This window comes from Mustela nigripes, chromosome 13, assembly GCF_022355385.1.
Source record: "Mustela nigripes isolate SB6536 chromosome 13, MUSNIG.SB6536, whole genome shotgun sequence".
Taxonomy (NCBI): Eukaryota; Metazoa; Chordata; class Mammalia; order Carnivora; family Mustelidae; genus Mustela; species Mustela nigripes.
Window position 1 is genome coordinate 131,273,227 of NC_081569.1, and position 15,434 is coordinate 131,288,660.

The 15,434-nt window shown below is 41.9% G+C and overlaps 2 protein-coding genes across 8 annotated transcripts in view; both read right to left on the minus strand.

Moving 5' to 3' along the window:
* ZNF410 (zinc finger protein 410) overlaps nucleotides 1-12,401 on the minus strand; it is a 40,550-nt gene extending 28,149 nt beyond the window's left edge. Inside the window, exon 1 of one of the 3 annotated variants that reach the window (XM_059373781.1) lies at nucleotides 12,295-12,401. The gene's annotated coding sequence lies outside the window, so the exon portion shown is untranslated. Of the gene's footprint in view, nucleotides 1-11,846; nucleotides 11,868-12,294 lie in introns of those variants that run through there. The other 2 variants (XM_059373778.1, XM_059373779.1) reach the window with 2 other exon arrangements.
* A 1,314-nt stretch (nucleotides 12,402-13,715) lies between these two features.
* Nucleotides 13,716-15,434, minus strand: part of PTGR2 (prostaglandin reductase 2) — a 31,656-nt gene continuing 29,937 nt past the window's right edge. For all 5 annotated transcript variants that reach the window (XM_059373785.1, XM_059373787.1, XM_059373786.1 and 2 more), the window contains one exon: nucleotides 13,716-14,969. In XM_059373785.1, coding sequence (XP_059229768.1) covers nucleotides 14,893-14,969 — 77 coding nt within the window. In that variant the 3' untranslated portion in view covers nucleotides 13,716-14,892. The remainder of the gene's footprint in view (nucleotides 14,970-15,434) is intronic.

Genomic DNA, 15,434 nt, shown 5'->3' on the forward strand with positions numbered 1-15,434 from the left:
TCCAAGATTGCAAAATCTCTAAGAAACTAGACAACAATTTGTTGCCCTTTATATTTGTTAGGCTTCTTAGAAATCAATGACGCTGGCTGCGTTTCCATTATCCTCACCTGATGAAAAAAAAACGAAGTTTATGAATATTATGAATATGTGCACCAAACAAGGGAAAAAATCATATACTGGTTCTTAGATACTTTTGCAAAGCTGTAATAACAACTTAAAGAAGAAAGCTGCCACCTCTAGATCACCACTTCTCAAGGGTCCATGGTTATCTATGGTATCTTTTTTTTTTTTTAAAGATTTTATTTATTTATTCAACAGAGAGAGATCACAAGTAGGCAGAGAGGCAGGCAGAGAGAGAGGAGGAAGCAGGCTCCCCACCAAGGAGAGAGCCCGATGTGGGGCTCGATCCCAGAACCCTGGGATCATGACCTGAGCCGAAGACAGAGGCTTTAACCCTCTGAGCCACCCAGGCACCCCTCTATGGTATCTTTTTATTTTAGTGTCATTTCAGCGATAATTTTTCAAAAAGTTAACATGAGCATTTTCTGAAACAAATGGGTATCCATATTATAACTGAGTTCTGCCCAAATCTGCTGCCCAGCAGGTTTGTATGTGTACTATATGAACTAAAGAGAGACTAGTAGGACAGAGAAGCATAGGCAGGCTGACCTCAAGACACTGGGGCACTCAGTACCTTATCAAGCTGTGTAAACCTCATCTTTAACACAGCAACTCACCATGTATATTAGCTGGAAGTGTGATGGCAAATATGCAATTAAATTTGTTTCTATTCTCAATTCCCATTATCATTTCACAGGTTTCAAAAACCGCAATGCAAATTTTTTTTTTTTTAAAGATTTTATTTATTTATTTGACAGAGAGAGATCACAAATAGGCAGAGAGGCAGGCAGAGAGAGAGGAGGAAGCAGGCTCCCTGCTGAGCAGAGAGCCTGATGTGGGACTCGATCCCAGGACCCTGAGATCAGACCCGAGCCGAAGGCAGCGGCTTAACCCACTGAGCCACCCAGGCGCCCCTGCAATGCAAATTTTTAAGTAACAGCTTCACTGAGATATAATTCATATGCCATACAATTTACTCATTTAAAGAGTACAGTTAAATTATTTTTAATATATTCACAGTTGTACAACCACAACCACAATCAATTTTACAACAATTTCATCACTCCAAAAAAGAAACCCTGTACCTATCAGCAAGCACTCCCCATTTCCTCCCAAACCCTCCCCAACCAGGCCTAGGCAACCACTAATTCCTGTCTCTATGGAATTGCCTATTCTAAACAGTTCACATAAATGGAATTATACATGTGATCTTTTGTGGGTGGCATGATGCTCCCAAGGTTCATCCCTCTTGTAGCATGAATCAGTACATAATTTCTTTTTATTGCCAGCAATATTCTATTGTATGGATATACATTTATCCACATATCACTTAATGGACACTGGATTATTTCTACAATTTGGCTATTATGAATAATGCTGCTATGAACACTCATGTACAAGTTTTTGGGTAGACTCTTTTGGATATACACCTAGATGTGGAATTGCTAGGTCATATGGTAAGTCTATGTTTAACCTCTTGAAGAATTACCAGGTTATTTTCCAAAGTGTCTGCACCATTTCATAATCCCACGAGCAGTGGATTTCTCTCCATCCTCATCAACACATTATTACAGCCCTCCCAGCAGGTGTGAATGGTAACTCATTGTGGTTCTGACTTGCATTACCTGGTGACTAATGATGTGCTTATAGACCATTTATACGTCTTTTCAGAAGAAATACTTATTCAGATCACTGGCCCACTTTTTAAACTGAGTTGTCTTTTATTATTGATTTGTAAGAGTTCTTTTTATATTCTAGATACAAGCCCCTTATCAGATATACAACTTGCACAAACTTTCTCCTATTCTGTGTGTTCTCATTCGCAACACAAATCTCATCTTCATTTGAACAAGGCAACTCTAACTCTGCTGTTCTCTAACAAAACCTCATTAAAATTGGCATTCAAGGACCTTAGTCAGTTTTGGTTACATATGAGATCCCACTATCACATAATGCTACAAAGTCTTGACACTTTAAACACATACCTTGTATTATATTCTCTGCAAAGTATTACTAAAGTTAAAATGTAGAAACAGGAAATATATTATTGAACCCAAGGCTAAATCTTTCCACTATTAAGTTCAACATTAAGTACTGCATTTCAGTAGAACGACATCTCTACCACATAATATGAATGTTATTTTGAATTTTGTTTTAGGGTGTGGTTTACAACTGTATACTTATTCATAAAGATATAAATCCATGGCAACAACTGATATAATCCTGATAACCTAAATTCTACTACCTACATGGTTCCCTAGAGCCATCAAAACATCAGACTGCTAATATTGTAATAAATCTGTATGGTGGCAGATGGTAACTACCCTTATCTTGGTGGGCACTAAGTAGTGTCTCAAACTGTGGTAATGTACCAAATTGTCAAATCATTACGTTGTACACCTGAAACTAATTTAACATTGTATGTCAGTTATTCATGGATTAAAAAGAAATATATATTAGACTGCTTAAAGAAAACAATCTTGGTTCAACATATGTCAATTTTTTAAAAATCCTCTGACCCTGGGCGCCTGGGTGGCTCAGTGGGTTAAGCCGCTGCCTTTGGCTCAGGTCGTGATCTCAGGGTCCTGGGATCGAGTCCCACATCGGGCTCTCTGCTCAGCAGGGGGCCTGCTTCCCTTCCTCTCTCTCTGTGATCTCTTCCCTTCCTCTCTCCTACTGTGATCTCTGTCAAATAAATAAATAAAATCTTTAAAAAAAAAAAAATCCTCTGACCCTACCGCTGTTATTACTGAATTATTTGTAAATTTGTTTTTTTTTTAAAGATTTTATTTATTTATTTGACAGAGAGAGATCACAGTAGACAGAGAGGCAGGCAGAGAGAGAGAGAGGGAAGCAGGCTCCCCGCTGAGCAGAGAGCCTGATGCAGGACTCGATCCCAGGACCCTGAGATCATGACCTGAGCCGAAGGCAGCGGCTTAACCCACTGAGCCACCCAGGCGCCCTGTAAATTTGTTTTGATTTTGTAGTTGATTAAGAGCTACTGGGGGCTTCAGCACAGGAAGGATAAGAATTACTACCTAGCTTTATGTCAAAGTATATTTAGAGTAATTAAAATAAAAAATTGCCAGTATGGGGACCAATATAGTGTTCAATGCAATGTTCTTCCTTTAAATGCAATTTGAATGACAGTGGAGTGAAAGGCTCTGCTCTTACTCAAAAGGAAGCTATTTTTAAATAATTATGGATCTCAAGGATATTCTTCCCAGGCTTTCTTATGCTATTAAGATAAGAGACTAGAAATGTAATACTAAATGGTCATCCCAAGTTCTTTATTTTTTTTTTTAAAGATTTTATTTATTAATTTGACAGAGAGAAATCACAAGTAGACGGAGAGGCAGCTAGAGAGAGAGGGGGAGGGGAAGCAGGCTCCCTGCTGTGCAGAGAGCCCGATGTGGGACTCGATCCCAGGACCCTGAGATCATGACCTGAGCCGAAGGCAGCAGCTTAACCCACTGAGCCACCCAGGCGCCCCACCCCAAGTTCTTTAATGTGAACACTAATAGTTGTTCTCTTTTTTTTGTATCTTTACCTGGTAGGCAAAACTTATATCCTTATTTGCTTTCAAATTAGAAAAATTACTAATTTAGCCCCATAAATAATAAAAAAGATAATGACATTTAACAGTCAGCAACCAAGGGTACACCCATCAATTCAGACTTTCCACAAATCATAAATAAGGCATCATGTCTCCGGATAAAGCGCTCACAACAAAACAAAATGATCTCAGACACCCAGCAATTGGTCTAAAAGATATTATTAATAAATATGAAATAAGTAGTTCTAGTCAGACCCTATTCTCCCTCTACTCTTGGCAACAACAGAATTTTTACTGTGTACGTGGTTCCCTATGGCCACCAAAAGCATATTAGACTGCTTACAGAAAACAACCTTGGTCTAGCAGAAATTCTATTTTTTAGAAATCCACTGACCCTGACAATGCTATTACGTTAATAGCTACTAATAGAAGAAAATGTTAATGTTATCCCTTAGTCAATCTAAAGGTTAAAAAGAATGCAGGCAACACAAATCTTTGCAATGAACCAAAGCAAAGAACACAGAAAGCCCTGAAAAGTTCTATAAATTGGAAACAAAAAACTCGTAACAAGCAAAGCAGATTTTTTTTTTTAAGATTTTATTTATTTATTTGGCAGACAGAGACCACAAGTAGACAGAGAGCCGGCAGAGAGAAAGGAGGAAGCAGGCTCCCCGCTGAGCAGAGAGCCCAATGCGATGTGGGGCTCAATCCCAGGACCCTGGGATCATGACCTGAACTGAAGGCAGCGGCTTAACCCACTGAGCCACCCAGATGCCCCGCAAAGGAGATTTAAGACAACAGCAATCTGTATGATCTAGACCATCCTGAGAACAATTCTCTTTCTGTTTTTAGCCAAATAAACAAATCCTGAGAATTGAAGTTGATTAACTGCATTCTTCTTCTACAGTACACTCAATATCATCAGCAAATTATGCATTAAGTAGCTGAACAAGTAAATTAAGGAAGCTGAGCTATATTAAAAAAAAAAAAAAAATCCCAAGGTCTCTAAAACAGAGTCTAAATTATGCCTCTGACATTTTGGTTGAGACCTAGGCAGGCTACTCATCTTCTGGACCCTAGGAAATTCATCTGAAATACAGATACAAAATCTACCCTAGGATTATTTATGATTCAGTCAAAAGAAATAATTAAAAAATTCTTCAGAAACAAAGCTCTCCATAAGTGGTTAAGAAACAAGTAAATAGGGTGCCTAAGTGGCTCAGTTGATTAAGCATCTGCCTTCAGCTCAGGTCATGATCCCAGGGTCCTGGGATCAAGTTTCACTGGGCTCCCTGCTCAGTGGGGAGTATGCTTCTCCCTCTGCCCTTTCCCCCAACTCCTGCTCTCTAGCTCAAATAAATAAATATCTTTTTTAAAAAGAAACAAGTAAATGTTTCAAATGCTTTGTATATTCTAAAAGATTAAGAAATGTGGGCGCCTGGGTGGCTCAGTTGGTTAAGGGACTGCTTTCAGCTCAGGTCATGATCCTGGAGTCCCGGGATCGAGTCCCACATCGGGCTCCCAGCTCCACAGGGAGTCTGCTTCTCTCTCTGACCTTCTCCTCGCTCTCACTGTCTCTCTCTCAAATAAATAAAATAAAATAAAAATGTGCCTGGCTGGCTCAGTTGGTAGAGTGTGTGACACTTGATCTTGGGGTCAGGAGTCCGAGCCTCATGTTGGGTGTAGAGATTACTTAAATTACTAAAATCTTAAAAAAAAAAAAAAAAGAAATTTTAAAAAAATTTTTATTTTCTTACTACTGAGTCCAAATTTCCTATAATGCAGTGGTTTTCAAACATTTTTGACTGCAAATCACAGTAAGATACATTTGCCATCATACCCCAGAGAATGAAATACTCACTGAGACACATACAAATAACACATTTTCATGAAACAAAATTAGTCTAGACTAATCTCTATTAGTCTAGACTAATATACTAGTCTATTTTTAAGTTTTTTAAAAATAAAACTTACTAAACTCATCTCAAAAGCTACTAAACAGATTATATCCCAAAAATTGAAAAACAGTATAAAGTATCTTCAAAAGTCTCAAATGTATATGTTACACAGATACTCAGACATAAAACATAAAGCCATTGATATAAACCTGCCATAAATATATATTACAATCAACAATTATCATTGATCAGAGTCTTGGGAAATCTGAAATTACCTGAATCCTCACACAAGACAGGAATTAGCGGTAACACCATGTTAGCAGGGTAGAGATGGCCTAAAACTAATGCAAGCTACAAGGAGAAATACTGGGCAGGACAACGAAGGCAAATAAACTCAACAAGCAAGAGGAGAACAGAGCTGGTACAGGTGTACCTTGCCTCCGTCCTGACTGCCAGACACAAAGGGGTATATTCCAAAGGGAAAAATGACTAGGGGCATTTACTGCTCTGCCTCAAGGAAGAAACAGAAGATCATTGTGTCAATTTCTAAAAAGCAATGTGATTCCACCCTAGGAAAACAAAGCCTAGAATATCAACACTGCTCTTATTTTAGAGAGGTAGAAAATGCCTTGACCTTGACCCAGTTTCAGAAAGAGTGGGTGAGAAAAAAAGAGGGAAGAAATTGAGAAACACTGCAGTCCCGCTGGTCAGCAACCAATCCACTTCTCAGTTCCCTGCATATCTACCTGCGGCTGACCACAAATACAGACCCAAACAATGCTTCACTAAAGATGAAAAAACTAAAACAAAAATTCTACCAATGGTAGAGAATTACCATGATCAAAAATGAAAATTAAAAAAAGAATAGTTTAGGGGCACCTGGATGGCTCAGTGGGTTAAAGCCTCTGCCTTCGGCTCAGGTCATGATCCCAGGGTGCTGGAATCAAGCCCCACATCGGGCGGGCTCTCTGCTCTGCAGGGAGCTTGCTTCCTCCTCTCTCTCTGCCTGCCTCTCTGCCTATTTGCGATCTCTGTCTGTCAAATAAATAAATAAAAAATAAAAATAAAATCTTAAAAAAAGAAAAGAATAGTTTAAATTTTGGTATAAAATAGTAGTCCTGCGGGGCACCTGGGTGGCTCAGTGGGTTAAAGCCTCTGCCTTCGGCTCAGGTCATGATCCCAGGGTCCTGGGATCGAGCCCAGCCTCGGGCTCTCTGCTCAGCAGGGAGCCTGCTTCCTCCTCTCTCTCTCTGCCTGCCTCTCAGCCTTCTTGTGATCTCTGTCAAATAAATAAATAAAATCTTAAAAAAAAAAAAAAGTAGTCCTGCGATGTCTGGGTGCCTCAGTCAGTTAAGCATCTGAATGGGGAGGCTGCTGCTTCCTCTGCCTGCCGATCCCCCTGCTTGTACTCTCTCTCTCTCTGAGAAGTAAGTAAATAAAATCTTTAAAAAAAAAAAAAGTCATAGGAAAAGAAAAAGTAACTAGGGACAAATAGGGTTAAGCATCTGCCTTGGATTTAGGTCATGATCCCAGGGACCTGGGACTGAGCCCTGCATCAGGCTCCCTGCTCGGTGGAGAGCCTGCTCCTGCCTCTCCCTGCCACTCCCACTTGTATGCATGCACACTTTCTGACAATTAAAGGAATAATCTCTTTAAAAAAGTAACTTTTTATATCCATATCTAGCATACTACGGAAGCTGATTAAATTCTAACAAACCAGTTAACAGATACCAGTGAAAGAAATTTGGAATGGAGGAGAACTGGAGAACTGTGAAACCAGAATGAATTTTAGAAACTATAGGATTCACCCTGGGCCTTCCCTCTTCCTTCTCAGATCTGCTTAGGTGTTTCATGCCTACAGCCCCCATTTTTATTCCAGTCACCTCCGCATTTCTCTGCATTTGTCTCTACTTTCAAAGCTCTAATCACTATCCAACCCATCACTTCACTAAAACGTCTCTTGTAAAGGTCACCGAAGATCTTCATGTTACTAAATCCAAGGGACACTTTGCAGCCCTCATCTTACTTGACCTTTGCAATGAACAACTACTATGTTCAATTATCCCACATTCATGTCTCCTGCTCGGGTGACAGATTGACGTCCTGTCTGGGGGTCTGTCCCCTCCCCCACTGAATACCTCCTTCAGTGAGACTGTAGATGAAGGTGTTCTTTTCGTCACTGGCCAACTGTTGGACACTTGACCTATATTGAACAAATCAGACACTTTCCCTCAGAATGTGAATTCTAAAAGAAGTAACAAAGGGCGGAAAACGGCTGCAGTGGCCCTTTCATGCCAGTAATGCTGCTTGCAGCCTCCCCTGGGGCTGCTCACGTTCCTGACCTTGATGAAGCCAGGGTCTTCATCGTTTCCTTTGATCTCAACAGCTGCCCACATCCTTGTTACAGACTCCTCTTCTGAAGCAAACTGGTCACTTGCAACCAGAGCCGGAACTGACATTATCCCTTAGAGGCACTGCCTCCTTCCTCCAACACTTCACTTACACCCTCTGCTTCCAAGATACATGTTCCTCATTTTACTCTTCCCTCATTGCCACACCTCCAGTTTTCTTTGTTAGCTGCTGTACTCTTCCTGCACTCAGCCTCTCAATATTACTATTCCTCAGGATAGTATTCAGGCTCTCTTTTCTTGCTACACTCTCTTCCTAGTGCAAACTTACGGCTTTAGTTGAGTTTTAAGTTTTTATTTAAATTCCAATTAGTTAACATACAGTGCAGTATTAGTTTGAGGCATATAGTACTTATTCAACGCTTCCACACAATACCTCGTGTTCATCACCAAAATTTGTATCTGCAGCCCAGGTAGCTCCTCTGACTGCAGACATATATGCAATTGCTTACTTGACATCTCTACTTAACAAAACTTGACATCTCAAATTTTAACATGTCCAAAATGAATTCTCTCCCAAGCGTGTTTCCCATCACGCCCTGCCAGCCCTACTCACTACACCCCTCTACTCAAGATGGGACCACCATGGGGCGCCTGGGTGGCTCAGTGGGTTAAAGCCTCTGCCTTAGGCTCAGGTCATGATCTCAGGGTCCTGGGATGGAGCTCAGCATCAGGCTCTCTGCTCAGCGGGGAGCCTGCTTCCCCCAGCCCCCCTCTCCCACCTGCCTCTCTGACTACTTATGATCTCCCATCTATCAAATAAATAAATAAAATCTTTAAAAAAACAAAAGATGGGACCACCATTCACCCCACTTAGAAGTCGTTTTTACTACTTTGTTTCCTTTGCTCCCAATATCCAGTCCAGCTGCAAGTCCTATGGAGACAGCAAAGCCAGCTACTTCTATCTCTACTGTCACCACCCTGTCACAGGCCCTATCAGTACCTGTCCTAAACCACTGGTAGTGCTATCTCACTGGTCTCCCTGCTTCTATTCTTGCCTCCCTTCATTCCATTCTCTTGACAGGAGTAAATATCACCTTAAAATGCAAGTCCTCTTATATCACTCACCTGCCTGAAAGTCTACATGGCTTCCCAAGGCACCTAGACAAAATCCAAACTCTTTATCCTGGCTTCTAAGAACTATGTGATCCATTCCTGCATCTCCAACCAGCCTCCAGAGTCAGTCTCCCTAGGAGCTCACCAAGCTTCAGCCATCTTAGTTCCTTGAACAAATTAAGCTCTTTCTGGTGTTAGGGATGTGTACATGTCATTTCCTCTACCTTAAAACACTTTCACCTCTCTCTACTTGATTAGCTCTTTTTTCATTCTTCTGGGTTCTGTTTAACTATCAACTCATTTAGAAAGGCTTTGTCTGATCACCTTATCCAAAGAAGATTTCCCAAACTTCCAACTTTTTTCTCTATTTCTGCTGTTTCTAACTTTCTGCTGTTTCTAATTCCTCTTTTTTTTTTTTTAATATTTTAAAAATTTATTTGTCAGAAAGAGAAAGAGCACAAGCAGGGGGAGAAGCAGACTCCCAGTTGAGCAAGAAGCCCAAAGTGGGACTCAGGTCTCGGGGATCATGACTTGAGCTGAAGGCAGACACTTAACCGACTAAGCCACCCAGGCGTCTTGCTATTTCTAATTCCTTTGGTTTTATACAGTATTCATTCTTTGCCTGGCTACCCTGTATGTTGTAAGCTCCATAAACAAAGGCAGGAACTAATTTGTCTTCTTTACAACTTTATCTTCCACCACCTATCATAGTGCCTGGCAAAATATTATATGTAATTCATAAGGAATTTAGGTCTCCATAGTCATTTCTAATACTGTGACACTCTTAAGGTTGGCTTTACTATGAGATTTAAGGAATTCCATACAAACTTCCTGCAAGCACCTAGTAGGCACTGAAGAAACATCTGTACAGTGAATGAATGACGTGCAAATAATACCAAAATTTTTGTCTCTACTCCTGACCTCTCTTCTGAACTCCAAATTTTTATTTCTGACCGCTTGCTGAGTATCTCCTCACGGATATCCATCTCAAACCTAACAATGTCCATAATCCAGATTATCATCTCCACCACCAAACCTGTTCTTCTTCCTGTATTATCCATTTCAATTATTGCCCAATCTTCTACCCACTCAACCGCAAATTCTAGGTGTTTAATGATGTCTCTCATTCTCTATATTTAAATAATCCCAGGAGTTCTGATTCCCCCAAATTTATTCCTCCTGTAATATCCTGTTTAGATCTCATTGTCTTTCAACTACACAATTAAAATGGGCTTCTAGGGGTGCCCGGGTGGCTCAGTGGATTAAGGCCTCTGCCTTCAGCTCAGGTCATGATCCCAGGGTCCTGGGCTCGAGCCCCATGTCGGGCTCTCTGCTTGGCGGGGAGCCTGCTTCCCCCCGCCCCCCCCCCCCCAATGCCTGCCTCCCTGCCTACTTGCGATCTCTGTCAAATAAATAAACAAATAAAATACTTTAAAAAAAAAAAGGCTTTTAACCGGTCACCATGCCCTAAAAACTCCCCTTTTCAATCCACCTTTTTATGCAGCCACTTGAGTAATCTTTCCAAAACACAGAAATGCTTGTGTTTCTCCACTCACTCAAAATTCAGCGCCTCAGAACACTAGTCAAATTCCTAAGCATGGCATTTCAAATATTCTACAATACATCCTCAAATACTCTAGTTACAGTGCTGTCCATATTCTTCCATTAACCCTTTACTCCAGCCCACATGGCTGGCTTTTGGAATGAATACATCAGCCTATTTCAGTGCTCAAGTCTTTGCTTAGAATAGTTCTTCGACCAGTAATAAACACTCCCAATCCAGTTGTGATTTTCTGAAATCCTTTCCAGCCTTTAAAATCCAATTCAAGGGGCACCTGGGTGGCTCAGTGGGTTAAGCCGCTGCCTTCGGCTCAGGTCATGATCTCAGGGTCCGGGGATCGAGTCCCACATCAGGCTCTCTGCTCAGCAAGGGGCCTGCTTCCCTTCCTCTCTCTCTGCCTGCCTCTCTGCCTACTTGTGATCTCTGTCAAATAAATAAATAAAATATTTTTTTAAAAAAATCCAATTCAAATGCTATCCTCCACTAAGATACTTGTCCCTTCCCTCCAAGCAAAATAAATCTGTCTTTTCCTTGGTGCTCCCAACACCCTGTTTCACCTCTCCTTGGCAATTATTCCATCCTGCCTTGGCTGGTAGTTGTCTACTTGCATATTTTTTTCACTGGCTAAGGTTGCTGAATTTATTCATTCTAACTCTCATTAACCTAGTATGATGCTTTGAACAAACTAAGCTTTCAGGATTTATCTGCTGAATAAATAGGTAAGCTTCTTCACCCACACAGGGGGAAAAAAAGCAATAGAGATTAAGTAACTTGTCAAAAATCAGACATTTACTTAAATGCAGACTTTTTAAAAATTAGAACCTAAATCTTCTGCTCAGTTGACTCTACTCCGTCCACACAAAAATAACACAATGTGGAATTTCCACTCCCTAACAACAACAAAATGCCACGGACTCTATTCCAAAATGTTTCTTTTACTTTCCTTGCAAACATGTTACGGTGATCCATGTGCCAAAGTGAAAAAGTACAAATTCTTAAGTCCCAGGTTAGTAATATTTAACTTCCAAATGGTGCATTTCTGGGCCTCATGAGCAAGTGGGATAAACTTTAATAAACTAATTGCATTCTTTTCTCTGAAGAAACTTCAAAGGATAAAATCAACCAGCGAATGCGCACAGGCTGTAAATACAGCCCCCACAGCCTCGACCTGCAATGACAGGCTAAGGAGAAGCCAGCAGCCAAGCCCCTCAGAGCCGGAAGCCTCCCCAAGAAGTAAGTGGACGTACGAAAGAAGACGGCAGCTCTGGGCTGAGATCGCCAGGGCACAGTCCTCTTGGCATCCTCTTTCTCCCTCTGCAACAGCCTTAGTGTAAGGCCCCAAAGCCTGGGGCAAGGCCAGGGTGCGGGTGCAGTCCAGCAGCCCCCGCCCTTAGGGACGTGCTGCTGACTCCAGCTTTCTCAGGACCGTCTTGTTCCTAAGCCCCGGCCCCCAAAACCAAGCAAAGAGCAGAAACATCGGCCCCAAGGCCTCGAGGGTTAGGGCCGAAGCCCTAGGGCTTCAGACCGGCTGCTCCCGGGCCCGCCAGATCTGAGAGGGGGTGTCGGGGTGGGGGCGGTTTCCCTGTCCTCTCTGGAGGCGAACTCGGCCCGAGCCGCCGAGAAGCCCGCACCGGCTCCCTCCCTCTCGGGGACCACCGAGCTGCGCGGGTGTGGCCTGGCCCAGCCCGAGCTCACCTTCCCGTCCCGGGCAGCCGGCTAGCCGTCAGGCGGTCCCGAATTCCGTCCACACACAGCCTCTTCCGGCTCCCGCCGGAAGCAGCGGCAGCGCGGGACAGGAAGTTTGGCCGGCCCCCAACGCTCACGCCCACTCGCTCGCCGCAGGCTGGACTCGGCTCCCCCGCCCGCGCGAGGTTTCCGCCCCAGGCGTATAGAGGGCAGGGCCGGCGGGGGCCGGGCGAGGTTGGGCCCCTGCACCCCCGGAGCTGTGGTCTACCGTCTCCTGCTCATTCCATCACTTGGGGCCCCGCCGTCTGCGAAACCCGAAAAACCGGGTCAGTTCGTTCCAGCCGTGACGTCACGGCTTCCTTGCAGCAGCAGATGGGGTAGTTTTTCCTGTCAGCTGAGATGAGCACTAGTTACAATGGGGGCCATGGAGAGAGAACGAACTACTGAAACATTTATCGACGTTCTCACTGAAGAGGACCTCAAAGCTTCACTGAGAAAGGAACTTGCAGAATCTAGTTCTGCGCCGCAATCGGGACGGGGTAAGAACTGAAACTCAGGTATACAACTTTTCTTGTAAAATGAACTCCCTAGAGTCTGGATTCCCTGTATTAGGACTGAAAGAGCTCTCGAATACCCACACTGGGGACTAGAACTCCTGAGTTCCAGGCTGGATGCCACCACGTTAGAGCTTTATGCGGTTGAGCCTTTTTGAAATTGCTAATTTTTAAATACTTGTGTGCCACAGGATGAGGAACTCAACTAAGACAGTGGCAGTGGGAATTAAAGCTCTGAGTTCTCTAAGAAAGGCATTTTCAAGATTAAACACAGGCCTTGATGACAGGCACCTGAATGAGTGAGGGAGTATTAGTTTGGGTGCACAAACAATGGTGAGTTAAAAACAAAGTAGGAATATGTAAGAGGAAGATAATTCCTCTTTAGATGAAACAGTTCATCCCAGATGCCAACAGGATATTTTACTTGGGAGGACCTAAGCTCAAGTAAGAGGTCAGAAATAGAGATGCAAATTTGGAAGTTACCAACATACAGACCGCAGACAGAAGTGCTCTCTGGAGATGAAAAGGTCCAGGAAAGGTTTATAAAGGAAGAAGAGGACACTGACGGGCGCCTGGGTGGCTCAGTCAGTTAAGCGTCTGCCTTTGGCACAGGTCATGATCCCAGAGTCCTGGAATGGAGTCCAACCTTACCCCCCTGCTCAGCGGGGACTCTGCTTTTCTGTCTCCCTCTCCCTCTGTGTGCTCTCTCTAGTTCTCACTCTCTTTCAAATAAATAAGTAAAATCTTTATAAAAAAAAAAAAAAAGAGGACACAGGTCAACTGGAGTGACTGATTACTAACAGTTTGAATCTACTTCCTACAAATGTTGCAGACATCTAGCAGGGTGAAAAAGGTGACCAGAAACCAGCACAACACTTGAAAAATCTCCTCAATTTTATTGTTGTAAAGGGTTGATTATAATCATGAAGCAAGCCCTCTTATTTAGAGGTACATTAGATATTGAACATTCATGTTCACAGCCATTTGTTAATTTGCTCAGTCAGTCCTGTCATTTTCTAAAGCTGCCTTTGTTGCCAAATCTTTCTAATCACCTAAAACTTCAAGTGATATTTGTACCTATTTGCCCTCAAAATCTTTACACTATTTGACAGTACGTAACTGCTACCCTAAAACAAACATAGTTTTATCAATGTGTATTTGAGTTTTTAGGTTATACAGTAAATTATTTAGCAAAACACAGATAATCCTCTGTGATAAACTAGTCTCTTTATCAACCTGACTGACCTGTTACTTCTCAACACAAAGCCTCTGCTCTCCTATCCTAAAAACTGCTCCACAAGCTCTGAATTACCCTAAGTCCCAACATATGCTCTGCCATTAAATCCCTTTTCCATGGAACTACAATATAGAAAAGCCATCCCAATTCTATTCTTAACACCAAGTTACAGTTCAAGAATTATGTAAAGCATTTTCAGGTCAACATATATTTACTATGCATCTTCTCAAGCATTCTATTTTAAATAAAAATTATTAATTGTAAAAATTGATTTAAATGATCCATTAAGCAGTTGTATCAAATCTCCAATGGTTTCAGAATATCTGATCAAATATCAAATATAGTCTCAGTAAAAGAAAGAAAAATAGGTCATGTTGACTTCAATCTATTACTGTAAATAATCGTGCTGGACATAGAGAACATACATGATATTGAAGATATAGGAAAAGTTTATGTTACGCAACTAGATGATAGTACTAATAATCAATTTAAATAAAAAGCTATCTGTATTCTAAAAATTTTATTAAATGTATCTTAAAAATCTTTGTGTAAGGGGTGCCTGGGTGGCTCAGTGGGTTAAAGCCTCTGCCTTCGGCTTAGGTCATGATCCCAGGGTCCTGGGATCGAGCCCCACGTTGGGCTCTCTGCTCGGCGGGGAGCCTGCTTCCTCCTCTCTCTCTCTCTGCCTGCCTCTCTGCCTACTTGTGATCTCTGTCAAGCAAATAAATAAAATCTTAAAAAAAAAAAAAGTTAAAAAAATCTGGTGCAAAACGGAAAGAAATCTGTGTATTTCCTTGATGAAGATGCTTATACAGATTACACAGAGGTTTCCTCTGAAATGCAAACTATCTGCTTTCCGATGTTACCTCCTGTCATCATGGACTGGAATGCAGCTAGAAAGAAAAAAAAAAACCTAGATTATATGAAAACATAAATATCACTATCATACATGTTTATCAGTACAAACACATACATTTAATTTGAATAATTTCTGCAATGCTTTTAATATTTAGAAGGAAACTGTCATGAAAAGAAGCCTCAAGTGAAACACTGACAAAGTTACAAGATAAACTAACACAATTTGTATCTTAAAGATGTGCTTTTTACCCAAACTAGAAATGTTCATATCTACCTCAATATTCACTGTTTAAAGTCTGAAGACTAGAATAAGTAAGTATGAGGATAAAATGTCAGTGAAAACAATTTTTCGAAAACTATTAAAAAATTGTGCGCTGGGGTACGTGGGTGGCTTGGTGGGTTAAAGTCTCTGCCTTCGGCTCAGGTCATGATCCCGGAGTCCTGGGATCGAGCCCCGAATCGGGCTCTCTACTTAGCAGGGAGCCTGCTTCCCCCCCCCC